The sequence below is a fragment of the Alexandromys fortis genome, unplaced genomic scaffold (assembly GCF_014885135.2).
Source record: "Alexandromys fortis isolate MF-2015 unplaced genomic scaffold, M_Fortis_MF-2015_v1.1 scaffold_50, whole genome shotgun sequence".
Lineage (NCBI taxonomy): Eukaryota > Metazoa > Chordata > Mammalia > Rodentia > Cricetidae > Alexandromys > Alexandromys fortis.
In genome coordinates, this window is record NW_026067932.1 from 4,177,639 (window position 1) to 4,193,255 (window position 15,617).

A 15,617-nucleotide genomic window follows, 5' to 3' on the forward strand; every position below is an offset into this window, starting at 1 on the left:
ACCCTCAGTACTTTAACACAGTCAAAGACTGAGGTGACTCTGTGGTACAGGTTTAAATTGAAAGGCAATCTTATTGAACAGAAGTAGAAACTTGGCATGAGAAAGACTTAATAAGATACTCTAGAGTGAGAACATCATGGTGCTGACATAAATATGTCGATAAAGAAAAATATAAAGTCCACATAAGATGTGTAGGTACATAAGTGTGAGCCCTTTTCCAAGTCGACCTAAGGTCAGAGAGTTGGAGCTTTCATCTATTCCCTTCAAGGTTTTTGGAATCAAAGAGTTCTGCCCGCACAAGGTTATTATCAACAGGTGTGGCTAATAGCCAGCCCTTGTGTCCAGGAATAGAGAAGTAGATTGTTCCAACCTCAAACAAGAGACTAAGGATCCAACTAAGTTCCAGTTCCTTTTATGGAGCTAATTTGGGATTCCACCCAGGGAGTGGTTTGCCTACGGAATGTTTTGGTCTAGGGTGTGTGACTTGTTTTGTTCTAGCAACAGAATGTGTAACTATGAATGAATGTAGCCCTCAATTGGTAAGTTCATTTCCTTGTATCATGTTAATGCAGTCAAGAAAAAAGCATTTAAAATAGAGTATTTGTCATTCTTGAGCTTAAATGATTTCTTGGCCATCTTTGTGCATGTTTATTCTCATACAGTGACATAATTGTTTTCATGCTAATAAATGCTTCACAAAGGGATCATTTGAAAAGCTGATTTAGGGGCTGGAGAAATGGCTCAATGGTTAAGAGCACCAATTGCTCTTCCAGAGGACTTGGGTTTGGTTCCCAGCACCCATGTGGTGGCTCACTACTGTCAATAACTCCAGTCCCAAGAGATCTGGCATCTTCCTCTATGGCTGCCTCAGGCATGCATGTGGTGTACACACACACACACACACACACACACACACACACACCACGTAAGATAATAAAATGATTGTTTTAAAGCGGATTTGTGCCATTGCAGTTGTCATCCATGCTGTAAATACTCCGCCACTGTTGTCCTCAAGGCGTCACTAGAGAGGCAGATGGTACAAGAGATGCATGCCAGGTCTTGGGGTTGGAAGAGATGACCTAGAAGAATCTCTAGGCCTTTGCTCTAGCTCAGCTCCACACAGCTCAGCTCCACACAGCACTCGGGACATTGCTCCAGCTCACCACTTTCCCCTTTCCCTGGAAACTCCCTACTTTTCTCCCCCAAATCCTTCCTGTTTTTCCAATGAGGAGAAAGTGGACTTCTCTGTAACCCGTATCTCCGTCTAGACCTTTTGGGCCTTGGAGAATAGTCCTTTGCTTTCGATTTCTAAATAAATCTTTATGGACTTCATAAATATTTATGTGGACTCTGAAAATGTCTGGCTTTCCATCTGAACTACTGACTCCTGGATTATCTTGCTTTTGAAGTTCAATAGCGCATTTTAAAACTCATCCTCCCTCTGTCATTGAGACTGCAATATTCTTGAGGCTAGGCTCTGTATTTTATTCATCTTTTAATTCCCCGTATTATCATGGGTAACAGGTTCACATATTTGATATTCATTAGTTGATTTTTAGATTGAACTTTGAATTTGTAGGCATTTGTCAAGTGCTCACTGTCTTTGTGTGTGTTCACAGCCACACATATTCCAGAGTGTGTGCCCTGAGAGCCCACATAGTAGAGAAAATGGAGTCCCACAAGTTGTCCTGACTTTCATCCATGTAGCCCCCCCAAATAAATAAATAATATTTTGAAAAGATTTACTGGATACCTCTTATTTGACTCAACTTAGTAACCTGAGTCCAAGACACGTAACCCACAGTCTTTGGTAAGAGGACACGGAAGCCGGGAAGAGAGAGAGGATGCTCTCTAAGAGAGGATGCACTCGTTGGTAACATATGCACCTGTTCCTTAATTACCGCACGCGAGTGTGGTGAGAATCATTCCCGAACGTTTGAACAAGAAACAGATGGCTTTGAGGTGTGAGGGTTTCACTCAATGTGCAGAATTTAGGTTTGGAAATTATACAGCTAGATGAGTGGGAAAGAGAAGATCCTTGGAGAGATATAGCAGCGAGGAAGTTTGGAGTTGTTTAAGGGATGGAAATGATTTTGCGCTGTTGGCATGGAAGTTCTGAGCAGGAGACGTAGAAGATAACAGTAGAAAAACCAGAGAGCAATGCTGCCTAGCTGTTTCCTCCAGACTGCACATGATCACTGCTGGCTTGGATCAGAACAGAAGACCCTCAAGAACCAAGAACAGGCCTATTCACATTCTCACTGGAGGAATACAGAGGTGCTTGAGACTCACAGACTCACAAGACCATCCCCCTCTTCCAGATAATACTATAGATAAACAATTGGCTGGGTTGGAACCCTTTGGTAAAGTAGCTTTTTGTGAGTTGTCCATGCTGCTGGTGGATTCTTTGGTGGTGTAACTGCCCATGGATTGCCCAGGGTATTTCTGGCAGTATAGTTGCCTTGAGTCTCCCATGAGCCTGTAAATAACCTCAACGAACTCATAGTTCACCAAGTTAAAGCAAGACAGAATTCTCTCTTTGGTCCTTGCTCATGATTTTGTCATGGAGCATCTTTGAAGACAGTGAAGAACTATGTTCTCTATTTGGAACTTTGGTTAAGAGCGATACTCATTATAGAACGTGAGTAAGGAGAATGATATCAGCAGATCATCACACTGCTCAGCAGAGCTTATTGGCACAGGAAGATTGAAACCTGGTTCTGGGGAATCTTAACAGATGCAAGGAAAAGAGATAGATTCCACAGAGGAAAAAGTGACAGTTTGTGTGAACAGAACTTATGTGACCTTCCTGAAGTAACCAGGGTTAGTAAGTGAAAGAGAAACCAGGGTTGGGAAACACCAAGCAGCGATGCTCTCTGACTAACCAGTTCATGATAGATCCAGTAGATTCAAGTAGAGTCTTCCAGAGAACACAGTAAGGCCTGTTCATGACCAGATGTCCTGCTTCACTGTAGACCTGCTAACCCCATTAAAGATTTATTCAACATTTCAAACATGCCCAGGAAGGGTACTGCTGCTTCAGAAGGCACATGGAAGTCTGTCTGGTTGATGGCTGGTTCTCGCTGTCCTCTGGCCTGAGTCCACAGTGCAGGTCGTCGTTGCATAGAGTGATACGATGAAATGGAGCGAGAGGCAGCCTTGGTTGATGTTTTGGTACAGTGTCTGAGCACACAGATGTCTGCAGGGGGATTTCCCTCCAGGCGCCAACGGAAGTAATGGCTACCTGGGGTCCAGAAGCGTTCATCTAGCTCCAGAAGTGCTTGCTTTGATATTTGATGGCAGCGGCGGTGGTTTGGCAGGTACAGAGACTACCATCTCTTGAGCAAAACTGCAATACACAGACAGTGCATTAGCCTTTCTCTTTTCCATTAAAAACAACCTTCTGGGATTTTATGTTTTATTTTCATGTTATTTTTTTACCACCGATTTCCCCTAATTTGCCTTTTTTGTTTCTTTAAAGTTTTGTTTGTTTGTTTGTTTTTTCCACTCTTGAAGTTCCTAAACCAAGGATGAAAAGGAGAACAGAAACTCTGGTGTATTGGCATGCTGAAGATACATTGATTCGTCTTTTTTCTGTGTGTGTGTGTGTTGTGTATACATTAAATTTTGTGCTTTATTCTCTGTGTCTATCATTTGTACCCTTGCCCTCCATAAAATCACTGAACATTTTCAAAGCATAAATCATGTAAGGGTCCTTTCTGGTTCAAAGTTTCCACAACTTATTTTCCCTGCTGACGTTGGACCTGGGGCCCTGCATATGGTAACGAGAACTTTCTGAACTCTGAGATACACCCGCATTCCTTTGTCTCAGTCTGATGAGGACTGGCTTGGAACTCTGTTTTTCAAGCACTAGGGTCTCAAGTGTTCACTGTCATGTCTTCAATCTAGTAACTTTTGTTCACTGAGTAAAAAGAGAGCTCACTGGGGTCTACAGGCTCTCTGTGTTTGGCCACCATGTGTGCCCAAGTCCTGACTCTCTCCACTGCCCTCCCCTCTCTCCAGCCACACAGAACCCAGGGTCTTTGTGCTCAGGGTCCTCTCCGCATACCTTCTCTCTCCTCTACATGATTTCCAGCTCTTCTCTTGAACAATCCTTTCTCACTGAAATTTTCCGAGACCCCACTGTTGAAAGCAGGATTTTGTCAATGCCTCTAAGTCCCGCTCTTCTTTCTGTTTTTGTTTGTTGAGACAGAGTTTCTGTGTAGCTCTGACTGTACTGGAACTTACTCAGTAAACCAGGCTGGCCTTGAACTCACAGAGACCTGCCTGTCTTTGTCTCCCAAGTGCTAGGATTAAAGTGTGTGCCACCACCACCGGCCTTCTAAGCCCTCTCTTACGAAGCAAGACCCGCACACGTCTCTTGTTGAAATAAGAGCAGCGTGGCTGCGTCCCCGGCACCCGGCCGCCCGCATGGCTAGCTTATGCCCAAAATAATTACACGGAAACTGTATTCTTTCAAACACTGCCTGGCCCGGCTAGTACCAGCTTCTTATGGGCTAGCTCTTACATATTGTTCTAACCCATTTCTAATATTCTGTGTAGCCCACGAGCTGGATTACCAAGGAGGATCTTAACCTGCGTCTGTCTGGCGCGGGAGAATCATGGCGACTCCTCCTCAACTTCTTTTTCCCAGAATTCTCTTCTGTCTACTCCGCCTACCTAATTTTCTGTCCTATGAGGGCCAAGGCAGTTTCTTTATTAATAAGAAATCACTCCCACATCAGTCTCTTATATTTGGTTAATTACGAGTCTCAGGGGACTCTAACCTTCAAGTGGGCTTGCTGTCCAAGAGATTCAGTAAACAAGTTGAATGTTAACTTCCCTTCCTTTAATTTCCTGATTTAGTTCAGTTGGATTGTATTCAAAACAAACCCTGTGGAATGTATAGCTATCAGCCAGCAAAAATTGTTAATCATATGCCTTTAAAGTTGACACCTAATTAAAAGATAAGAAAATTAATAGTTGTCTCTGTGTTGACACACTGTGCTTTTGTCTAACTTCCCTCAGAGGGTTCAAGAACATCGGGAGTATTCTTACTTTGTTTTCTTTTTTACCCAGGTTCCCATGGGAACCATGGGAACAAAGAGATAATAAGTTGAGTTAATTTTAAAAACTTCTCCATGGCTGTTATACTTTTGTGTCTGCCTCTGATGAAGTAAGCAGCAGCTGATAAGAGTCTGTCGTTCTGAGTGCCCCTGCTCTTGTTAGCTTTGTGGTCCACTGCACTTGGAGACAGGCATTTTCACAAGCATGCTGGTGAGTCCTCGTGTTCACCCACTAATCAGTGAACGCTGATTCCTTACACACTACCGTCATTAAGTGGGTGTTTTAGATCTTAGAACCTGATGCGTTTTCCCTCGAATCTGTATTTTGTAAGCAAAAGAAACTAATATCAAATCTTCTTTCTTTCTTTTATAGACTGAAATCCTTACAGATTTAGGCTTCTTTTCTGAAGCCTTTTATGAGCTATCCCAGATTTTTCATGGAAAAAACATGCCATGCGCCATCCCTGCTGGCTATAAAGCTGCAGCCAGACTCAAGGTAACCTACCCACCTGATTCAAAGCTATAGATACGTATTTAAAATCTCTGGAGGCTGCATGCCTGAAGCCTAGGGAACATTCCCACAGAAGTGTGTGCGCAAGTCTCCAGTGCTCCAGACCACGCTGCTAAGTCAGTTACAGCAAAATCAAGTTTCATTTATCTGGCGTGGAAAGGGGCCGGGCGGGGAGGGCCTGCGGTTCTGGAGAAGGTTATTGCAGTCAAATCCTGGCCCGTGCCTACCACATGTTGCTTTTATTATAGGTAGCTCAATGGTCTCTTTAGGCACATCCGCCTACCTAGCCCAGATTTGTAGGTCTAATCTTACCACGTTTGTTCAATGTTTTTCATCAAGGTGACCTGTCCATATATATTATTTGGATATCTTTAATGTATATACCTTCTACCCTGTTCCTTTTCCCCTTTGTCCTCCTCTTCCTCTTGGACCTGGGGAAGCAGTCCAGAGCTTTGTGAATGCCAGCCTGGCACAGCCCCCATGCTCTCTCTCTCCTTTCAGTGTTCTGTGATTTCTCTGAGAGAAGAACAGTCTCCATTTTGCATAATCTATTTTGATTTTAGAAGATAGTTTTACCTGGGTTGCTTAATTTGTATTTGTAAACTGGCTAATTGAAGCATCCTTGAAGACGAGTACCGAGTTTACAGTGAGAACATAAATTAAATCCCAGTGAGTTCTTATTTCCTTCTGCTTTGGTTTTCCTGGTGATCTGGGACTCACTGGGTGACCTTGCTTTAGGCAGATGCTGATTAGAATTTTGATTTCATTATAAGTAGCAATTTCATCACTTGTGCATATACATTTAAAACAGAAAGCTAGCAATAAAGCAAGTATGTCTTCTAAAGTCGGGGGGAGCATGGAATTGATTGGATAGGGAGGCAGGAACAATCTAGGAGGAGATGGAGGAAGGAAAACTGTGTTCAGAATATAGTATATGAAAAAATTATTTTTAATCAGTTCATACATTAAAAAATTAAGAAATCTACTGAAGACCTTGGAAGATGGTTTGGTGGGGGAGAGCACTTGCTCAGCAATCATGAGGCCCAGAGTTCAAATCACCATACCACCATAAAACCCTGGGCATGGCTGCACATGCCTGTATCCCCAGCCTTGGACCCCAAGAGCACGTTAGCCAGCCAGCCACCGGAAGTCCTCTAAGTTGGTAAAAGGCCCTGTCTCAAAGAAATACTTAGTAGAGGAAGATGCTTCGCATCCTGATCTGGCCTCCACATGTGTACATACAGACACATGCTGCACACATGTGCACACACCATCACACACATACACAAACACACACACACGGAAATAGCAGGTCACTCTCCAGAGGAGGTGGTATGTGTGAGCATGAGACAGACAGATACATGTAGGAAGAAGCTGGATTCAAATTTAGAGGGCCTGAAAGAATCAACAAAATGAACTGAAATCTTAAGAATCACCCATGTGAGCACGCATCACATGTATGTGTTGCATCTGCTCATGCTCCGTGCAACTGCTACAGTGCTGTTATTTATTATAATAGAGGCTGGGACGTAGCACTATAGCAGAACAGCTCTTTTAGCACACGTGAGGATGTGGGGTGGATCTGGAACACTGGAAACACAAGGATGATTGTGGGACTGGGGAGGGAGTTCAATTGATTGCCCAGGATACATAAAGCTCTGGGTCCAATGTCCCACTATGAAGTTTTTTTTTTAAATGACAAATTGAGTCTGGCTGTACATACCTATAATCCCTGTACATTTAAGGTCGTCCTTGGCAAGTGTGAAGCCAGCCTGAGCTTCATGAAATTATGAAGTTATGTATAGAACATCTTATTAGGGATTGTCATTAAACAATATGAATATGTATGTATATATGCATATCTGTATATATACTTATAATGTATACATTATATATAGTGATTGGTGTATAGGGTGTATGTGTAGATGTATACCTGCCTATCTGTCTATGATTTACCTCTCCTAATTAGAGTTACTATTGCTGTGATGAAACACCATGACCAAAAGCAACTTGGGGAGGAAAGGGTTCATTTGGCTAACTCTACCGCATCATAGTTAGTCACTGAAGAAAAGCAGGACAGGAACTCAAACAAGACAGGATCCTTAAGGCAGGAGCTGATGCAGAGGCCATGGAGGCGTGCTGCTTACTGGCTTGCTCTTCATGGCTTTCTTATAGAACCCAGGACCACTAATTCAGGGGTGGCACCACCCACAAAGGGTTGGGCCCTCCCACGTCAATCAGTAACTAAGGAAATGTTGTACAGGTTTACCCACAGCCCAACTTTTGGAGGCATTTTCTCAACTGAGGATCCCTTCTCTCCGATGACCCAAGCTTGTGGCAAACTGAAATAAATTACCCAGCACAGTACCTATCAGGAAATAAGTAATTTGGCTCTTCATCCCTCTCCTGTGATGTAAATGAATTTATTCTCTAGTCTGGATGAAGTTAGTACTATTTTCTTGCTTGCCTCCCAGTCAACAGTATTTTCTTATTATAAACAACCTGTCCTTTGGTATTAAAATTATAGTTGAATAGATTCAGACTGTTTGTTGAGTGCTTACTGAACTCAGGCAGTGTTCTGGGCATGGAGTGAAAGCTGTCATTACTGGAAAGGTTTTTCTCAGCAGCAACTTGTGAAGGATGTGACCCAAGCAGGGATCTGGGGGGTGACCTTCCAGGCACAAATCATTGTATGACAAAGGCCTTAGGGAAGATGCTTGTGAGATATCATTGGGGAGGACCAGGTAGGCCCAGTGAGGATGTAGGAGAGAGGAGGAGGGGAGGACTCAGGGACCAGGTGATGTGATCGTGACACAGTGATTATTGGGGTGATAGTCGCAGAGGGGAGGGAGCAGCGGTCGACTGCTGTGCAGATTGTGAGGGAAGAGCTGGTACCATTAGACTGGAGTTTGGAGGTAGAATTGTAAGAGCACAAGTCAAGGATGACTCAGAGTGTTCAGTCTGAGCAGTCGGCAGGTAGTTTTCATAAACTGTGGAGGAGGAGCTAAACAAATTCTGTATGAGATCCACAGACAGCTAGGTGGGTAGCATCCATAGTGTAGGGTAGCAATGTCTAGAATTCAGGGTACCAGTTGGGGTTGCATATGTGAAGCTGGGAGTTTTAACCCCGAGGTTTGAAATAATAGTCTGTACTGGCTAGTTTCATGACAATGTGATACAGCTAGAGGTGTTGGAAAGAGGAAGACCCAGCTGAGCCAAAGCATCTGTAAGAGCAGCCCACAGCAAGCCTGTGGAGCAAGTTCTTGGTGATTGATGCGGGAGGACCAAGGCCATTTGGATTGGTGGTCCTGGGTTCTATATGAAGGAAAGCGGAGCAAACCACGAGAGCAAGCCAGGAAGCAGCACTCCTCCATGGCTTCTGTATCAGCTTCTACCTCCAGATTCCTGCCCTGTTTGAGTTCCTGTCCTGACTTCCTTTGTTGATCAACCGCGATGTAGAAATGAAGCCAAACCAACCCTTTCTTCCCCCAAGCTGCTTTTGGTCATGGTGTCTCATCACAGCTGTAGCAACTAAAACCCTAAGATATAGGATTAGTGGATGCTGACTTGAAATAATCTGGGAACTGAGGCAGACAACGGAAAACAGGAGCCGAAGGAAATGAATTTAGGGCCATCTAAGTGTACAGTCCTGGAAGCAAAGATGGACAGAGAAAGCATGCGCCTGGGCTGAGAAACAAGTTTTCAATGGCCATTTCTGTCAAGAAAACAGACAACAGCGAAGAATTCAGGAACCATCATTGACATGAGCATCCCAAACTTCATTTTTCTCCAGGAACTTTGATAAGATAAATGTGTAGGTGAACCATCTCCCGGTGGAGTCTGACTTCAGATTTTGTATTCGCAGAGTTAATTTGCAGCTTTCCACCTTCAATTGGGGATTTAAAAGTGTAATTAAAAGAGAAAACGCTTTCAGGGTTTATAATTAAAATAGGTGCCAATGTTATTAGGCTGCGGGCCAGTTATTTAAAGAAGGGTTTAATGAATTTGGTTTCACTTGCAAAGGAAGTAGCTGAAAAAAAAAACTTATAGATTACAGTTCGACTCTACAGAGTGCTTTAAAAAGTTCTATATTTTACCATATGTTTGTATCAAGATTCCCCTCTTGTGACTAAAGAAAGTCCTGTTATGAAGTCCATCATTCATATCAAGGAAGAGCTCCCTTTTTGGGTCATTAGTTTTTCATTGTCCCTAGATAATAAGGAGTACTTCAGAGGGGAAATCTGCAGTACCCATGCCGGTTGGCAGTGAAAGCTAAAATAGTTTGGCTTGGGCATCTAGAAAGAAGGATTTGGGGGTGAGCACTGTGTTTGAGAGGGGATTTCGGAATGTATGCTGAGTAAGAAGGAGCCCACAGCAATAGGAGAAAAAACGGTCCAAGAGCATTAGTGAAAATATCACTGCCCCGGGCTCCTGGACTGGTGGGACATGAATGCCCTGAGTCGCTGCGCTCTTCTGAATCTCCTTAGGGCATGGAATGTCCTCAGGCCAAGAGATATGGGATCTTGAGTTAGGACACCACTGGCATCTAAGCTTCTCTATCCCTGGAAGCTGTAGCATACTTCCTGCAGACCGTGGAGGTAAGAGAGGCAAATCAGTTTTGTCTCCTATGAAGGTCTGCCTTTTCAAAAGGATGGTCAGAGTGAAAAGAGATGCGTTCTGCTCCAGTATACTACATTTTCCTGTGGGAATAACTGTTTCCCTTGAGCCAGAACAATTAGAGCCAACCACAAACACAAGATTCCCATACAGAAAGGAAGAGAACCATAGTCCTTCTAAATAAGTGTTCAAGTTCTCCTCAACACGACACAGTTCTTCTTCTTCTTCTTCTTTTTTTTTTTTTCCAGCACAGTTTTAAAAGGGAGAGTATTGCTTGAGACTGTGGGAAGCGTGGTCACGTGATACGAATGGGCTCTTGGAAACTGAACCTAGCCGCTTCCATTTCCTCAAGATATCCTTGTCTTCTGACCCAGAACTCTTTCTTAGATTCAGTCCAAAGGCAATAATCAAAATGTAGACAAAACGTCCACCAGTAATATTTGACCTAAGGCTGGTTGGTGATGTAAGGCTGGAGAATGGCCCCACTACGTAACACGCGATGGCAAAGACATTTAGTTCTTATGCTATATCATGGATACCTTCTAGGCTGAGGTTTGCAAGTAACCCAGTTTTGTAGGCATAAAAGTAGGCAATTGTTGGTGAAAATGGAATAGAAGTGAGTATATAATTTTCAAAATAATCAGCAAGAGAAGGACAGGAAAGACAGAATACTGATGCTTACTGCCTAAAAGAAGTTGACTTATATACAATTTTTAGTTTTTCTCATACTAATATTTCTGACAAGATCATGTATTACTTTGACAATAAAATGGTGCTTAAATGATTTTAGGATGCATTAATAGTTCCATTTAAAAGAATGCTCAAATAAATATGGGTTCTGCTATTAATATTTTGTATTTTTGACAGGTAACTCCATCATTTGACTCTGGAAAACCTCTTACCAATAAAGACAACTTACAGGTAATAACAATATTTAATGTGGAAGTGTTCAGAGTCATTTCACCCTATTTGGCAAGTACAGTTTCTGATTTTGAAATCCTGCTCTACATGTAGTTTCTCCTCCCTCCCTCCTATCTGTTGCTGACAAGATCTCATATAGCCCAGGCTGCCCTTAAACTCACTGGGTAGCCAAGGATATCCTTGAACTCCCAATCTTCCTCCTTTTAACATCTGATAATAGGGTTTTGATCACAAAATTCTGAGGCTAAAGTTAGAATTGTATCAAACTAACTTGAAGTCCAGGCCAGTAAACTAGCAGTGGCTGCCCGGACTTGTAGAACCAGGTGTTGTTCAGTTGGCTTGTCCAGCCATGTATCCCTGGCTTTCCTATGCAAATGTCTCGGTTACCTAAACAGTACCAGCTGACTCCCACTGTAACTAAAAGACTTTTTTTTTTAGAGCAGCCGCATGTTTGGAGCAGCCCACGTGTTCAATATGGCTGCTACTTGTATCCTTTCTTCCCAGTTCCATGACTATGCGCCAATTGCAGAGGGTGTCATTTTGTAACATTTTCGTATGCAGCTCCTCTGATTTCCCCAAATTTTTTTTGCATAATGAGGATGAAATTGTCTATTAACACCTGCCAACCATCAAACAATTGGTGTTTAAGCATTTGATTTCCTAGTGACATTTAAATATTTTAAAAAACAAGTTAATAAAAAACATAATGATGTGATTAGTACCTTAAAGTGTTCACATAGAAGGCATTTGAGGACAACCATTGTTACAAGGGTTAGGGAGGTGCTGGTGACAGAGAAGACATGAGTCTAGTCATCTAGGAGTGGTTAATGAGGACTGATAGATGTATGGAGGGTTGATTGACAGATCGATTGATTGGTGGTATCAAACAGCATTGTCTTTGATTAAGCTGTGGTGATTAATGTTCCTTGTCAACAAGACTGGATTTAGAATCCCCATGGAAGCAGCCCTTTGGGTGTGCCTAACAGGCTCTTTCCAGAAAGGTTTAACTACAGGGGGAAGACCCACTCTGAATGTGATCAGCATCACCACATGGCCCTGGCCCTTGGACTGAATGAAAAAGAACAAGTATTTATATAAATGCCCCACATCAGTGTTGGTCTCTCTGCTTCTCTGTGCCGTAGATGTAGTGTGACGAGCCATCCTCTACTGCAATTCCCTCCTTGATACGAAGGACAGTACCCTCAAACTGTGGCCCAGATAGACTCTTCTTAATTTGCTTTTCCGAGGTATTTTGCCACAGTCACGAGAAAAGTAGCTAATACAAAAAAATTGTCCCAGATATGGGGTCAGTGCGGCTGAAGCCCAACCACGTGGTGCTTAGGCCATTGGAAGCTGTTTGAAGGACCAAGGTAGTAGAGTTTGAAGTTTCAGGTTAGAAAAGCCCTAGAATATTGTGTATAGAGTTTAGTGATCCATTCTAGTGGGAGTCTTGGAAAAACAGAAAGCTAAAAATTTGTGGGCTCATGCCATCCATTTCAGAGGGGACCGCAGACTCTACTGGGAAATAGATTAGAAGCCATTCATGTTACCTTCTGGCAAAGAATCTGATTGTGTTCTGCTCGTGCCCTAACAGCTTGATTGATCTGAATTCAAAAGCAATGCAAGACTTTATTTGGCAGAGGAATATTCAAGACAGGCTGGCCTTGTGTTGTGGCAAGGGTAAAGCTGACTGCTTTTCCTTAGATTTGCAGAGAGTCTGGGTAGCGAATGGAACAGAAAGGTGGGAAGATAAACTTTGTCACAGAATGGAGGGTTAGCATTTAAAGTCGCTCCCATGATGGTTGTGGACAGAACAGCGTCATGGTTGGAGACATTAGCACACTAAAGGGATACCTTGTGCTATAGGATAGGAACTCAGAAAAGCCCTGAAGGCAAGAGCCTGCCAACCAAAGCAGAGAAGGAAAGTTGTGAGGGAAGAGCTTACCTCACAGTGCTACCAAGAGGCTGCCAGCCCTGAGCATTCACCTAGGAGAGCGTTTCCTCGGGGTCAGCCCCCAGTGCACACAGTCTGCTGTAACTGGGGCCCAAGGGAGCAGGCAGCATGCTGAGCATTGCCCAGCTGGCACTGGCTTTGTATATTTAAAAAAAAAGGAGGGGGGAGCCAGCTCAATCCCAGCATTCAACTCTCTGCTTCCTGACTGGGGATGCCTCCTGCCCCTCCTGCAGCACTTTCCCTGTTGTGGGGTGGGATAAACCCTTCCTTTGTGAAGCTGCCTCTTCAGGCATTTTGTCATAGCATCGAAAGTAGCTTATACTTCATTTATTTTATTTTATTGATTTTTAAGTAACTCAAAAGTCATTTTCCTCAAACCTGCTTTATTTTTCCTTAATTTTGATAAAGCATAAACTTCTCTTTGTTAAATGTAACCTTCTTACTTTCCTATTGTTGTGCATTTTATTCCAAAAAGTCCACTTTGAATTATGTTTCATATCATTCAATATTTTTCCCTAAGATTTTATTTTAATTGATAAGCAAACTGTCTGAAATGAAAGAACTGGAATTAGGAAGATAAAGGTTCATATCCATGTTTAGGTGTTCCCAGACCTTGGGGAGCTGGGGAATATTTCTCTCTGTCTTGTCACAAATGCCAGGCTACCCTAAGAACACATTTCCAGCGGAGCAGTGTTTGGTCTGAGAAGAGTGTCTGTCTGATCATTTCTTTTTACACAAAAAGAGACTGACAGCATAATGGAAACCCAATTTCTATTAGCTAATTAATTAAAACAGTACTGTTGGCCCGCTTAAGACTCTTCAGATTACACTTTGCATTTTCTGTATAGAGGGAGAGAGAGGAGTGTTAAATAGCATTACTAATTAATCTTCCTTTGATCCTCAAGTGTTTGTGTGTAATTGTCAAGGCTCATTAAATCAGTTTGCTGAGGAGGGAAGAGAAGAGAAATGGCCTCTCTCTCCTTACCCCCGGCCAGTCTGTAGTTTCTTCTCTGGATAGGAAGCAATAATGATGGTCCTGGTGCCACGCTTGGTCTGCACCTCTGGCCCAGTGGGCATTCTACATCTGTTCTCCCACGTACGATGCTTTCAACCCATAGAGTAAATTAAGACAGGAGGAACAGAGACCAGGCAACCCAACCTGCCAACGCCTGTCACTGTTGCTCCCAATTCTTCCAAATGATGGGAAATTGTTTTTCTTGTTTATGTAAGGCAAGTAGTTTCTCTCTTTTCTAGACTAGGTAGATAGCCTCAGCATCTTCTTTCTGTATCAGCTCAAAAATGACTGTCTGTCGCATCCAAGGTACTGTTCTATGGCTGTTGAAATAGGAGCGGAGGGGCTGCGTCCCCAGCACCCCAGCCGCCTGCTAGCTCATGCCCGAAATAACAACACACAAACTGTATTTATTTAAAGACTGCTTGGCCCATTTCTATCTAGCCTCTTCTAGGCTAATTCTATTAATTTAGCCCATTTCTAATAATTGTTTGTAAGCACCCCAAGGTGCGCTTACCGGGAAGATTCTAGCCTAGGTCCATCCTGGGTCAGAGTTGCCTGGGAGAGCGGAGCCTGGCATCTCTGCTCCAGAGAGCAGAGCTGTCGAGTCTACCCGGGAGAGCTGAGCATGGCGTCTCTGCTCCAGAGAACAGAGCTGTCGGGTCTCTCTGGAAGCAGAGCAGAGTCTGACCTCACTTCCTCTTCCTCCCAGAATTCTATTCTGTTTACTCCTCCCACCAATGCTTTAACCTATCAGGGCCAGCCAAGCAGTTTCTTTATTGCTCAACCAATGAAATCAACAGATTGATATGACACTCCCACATCATATGGCCAGCAACACAGTCAGGGAGCATCATAGGCCGACACCAAGTCCTTATAGAGCTTATACTTTAATGGGCAGGGCTAGCAAAAATAAATGCCGTAAACACAAAGTAGCAGCTCACCCTGTGTATCGGGACAGACCGAGCCTTCCTTGGGTGTGCAAAAGGAATTGGAAGCACTGTAGCAAGTGTAAAATCCCTTGGGGGTGAGCAAGTGCTTCTTTACTTAAAGATAGATGGGACTCGTGCAACTTCACAAAGGAATAATCTAGAAACAGGGACAAGTGCAAAGGTCTTAAAGAAAACTTGCTTGGATTGGTGATAGCTATCCTGGCTAGTGCAGAGAGAGTTGTATGGATGGTGAGGGTTAGCACATAGGCCCAGAGAGGCCAAACTGAAAAGCCTTGTAGGGACATAGTAGCATGGGCTCTTATCTGAGCGAAATGGGGGCTGTTTGGGAGCTTTCAAGCCAAAGTGTGGTCGGATCAACTTAGGTTTTGCTTTACTTTCATGTTTTACATTCTGTCGTTTATTTGGGTAGGTGGGCACATGCCACAGTGTGCCATGGGGGCCAGAAGACAGCTTCCAGGAGTTGGTTTTCATTACTGTGTAGGTTCTGGGGGTCCCCAGGATTGGTAGCCTGCACCTTTACTCCCAGAACCTTACCTCACTTGCCTCCAATTTTAAAGAGATCTTTTTAATCTGTTGAGTTTGC

General features: G+C 43.3%; 1 protein-coding gene across 1 annotated transcript in view; it reads left to right on the forward strand.

Annotated features, from left to right (window-relative positions):
- The window catches only part of Cfap54 (cilia and flagella associated protein 54), a 251,916-nt gene that overhangs the window by 149,076 nt on the left and 87,223 nt on the right, over window positions 1–15,617 (forward strand). The window contains exons 47-48 of the mRNA XM_050145787.1: window positions 5,440–5,562; window positions 11,062–11,115. Coding sequence (XP_050001744.1) covers window positions 5,440–5,562; window positions 11,062–11,115 — 177 coding nt within the window. The remainder of the gene's footprint in view (window positions 1–5,439; window positions 5,563–11,061; window positions 11,116–15,617) is intronic.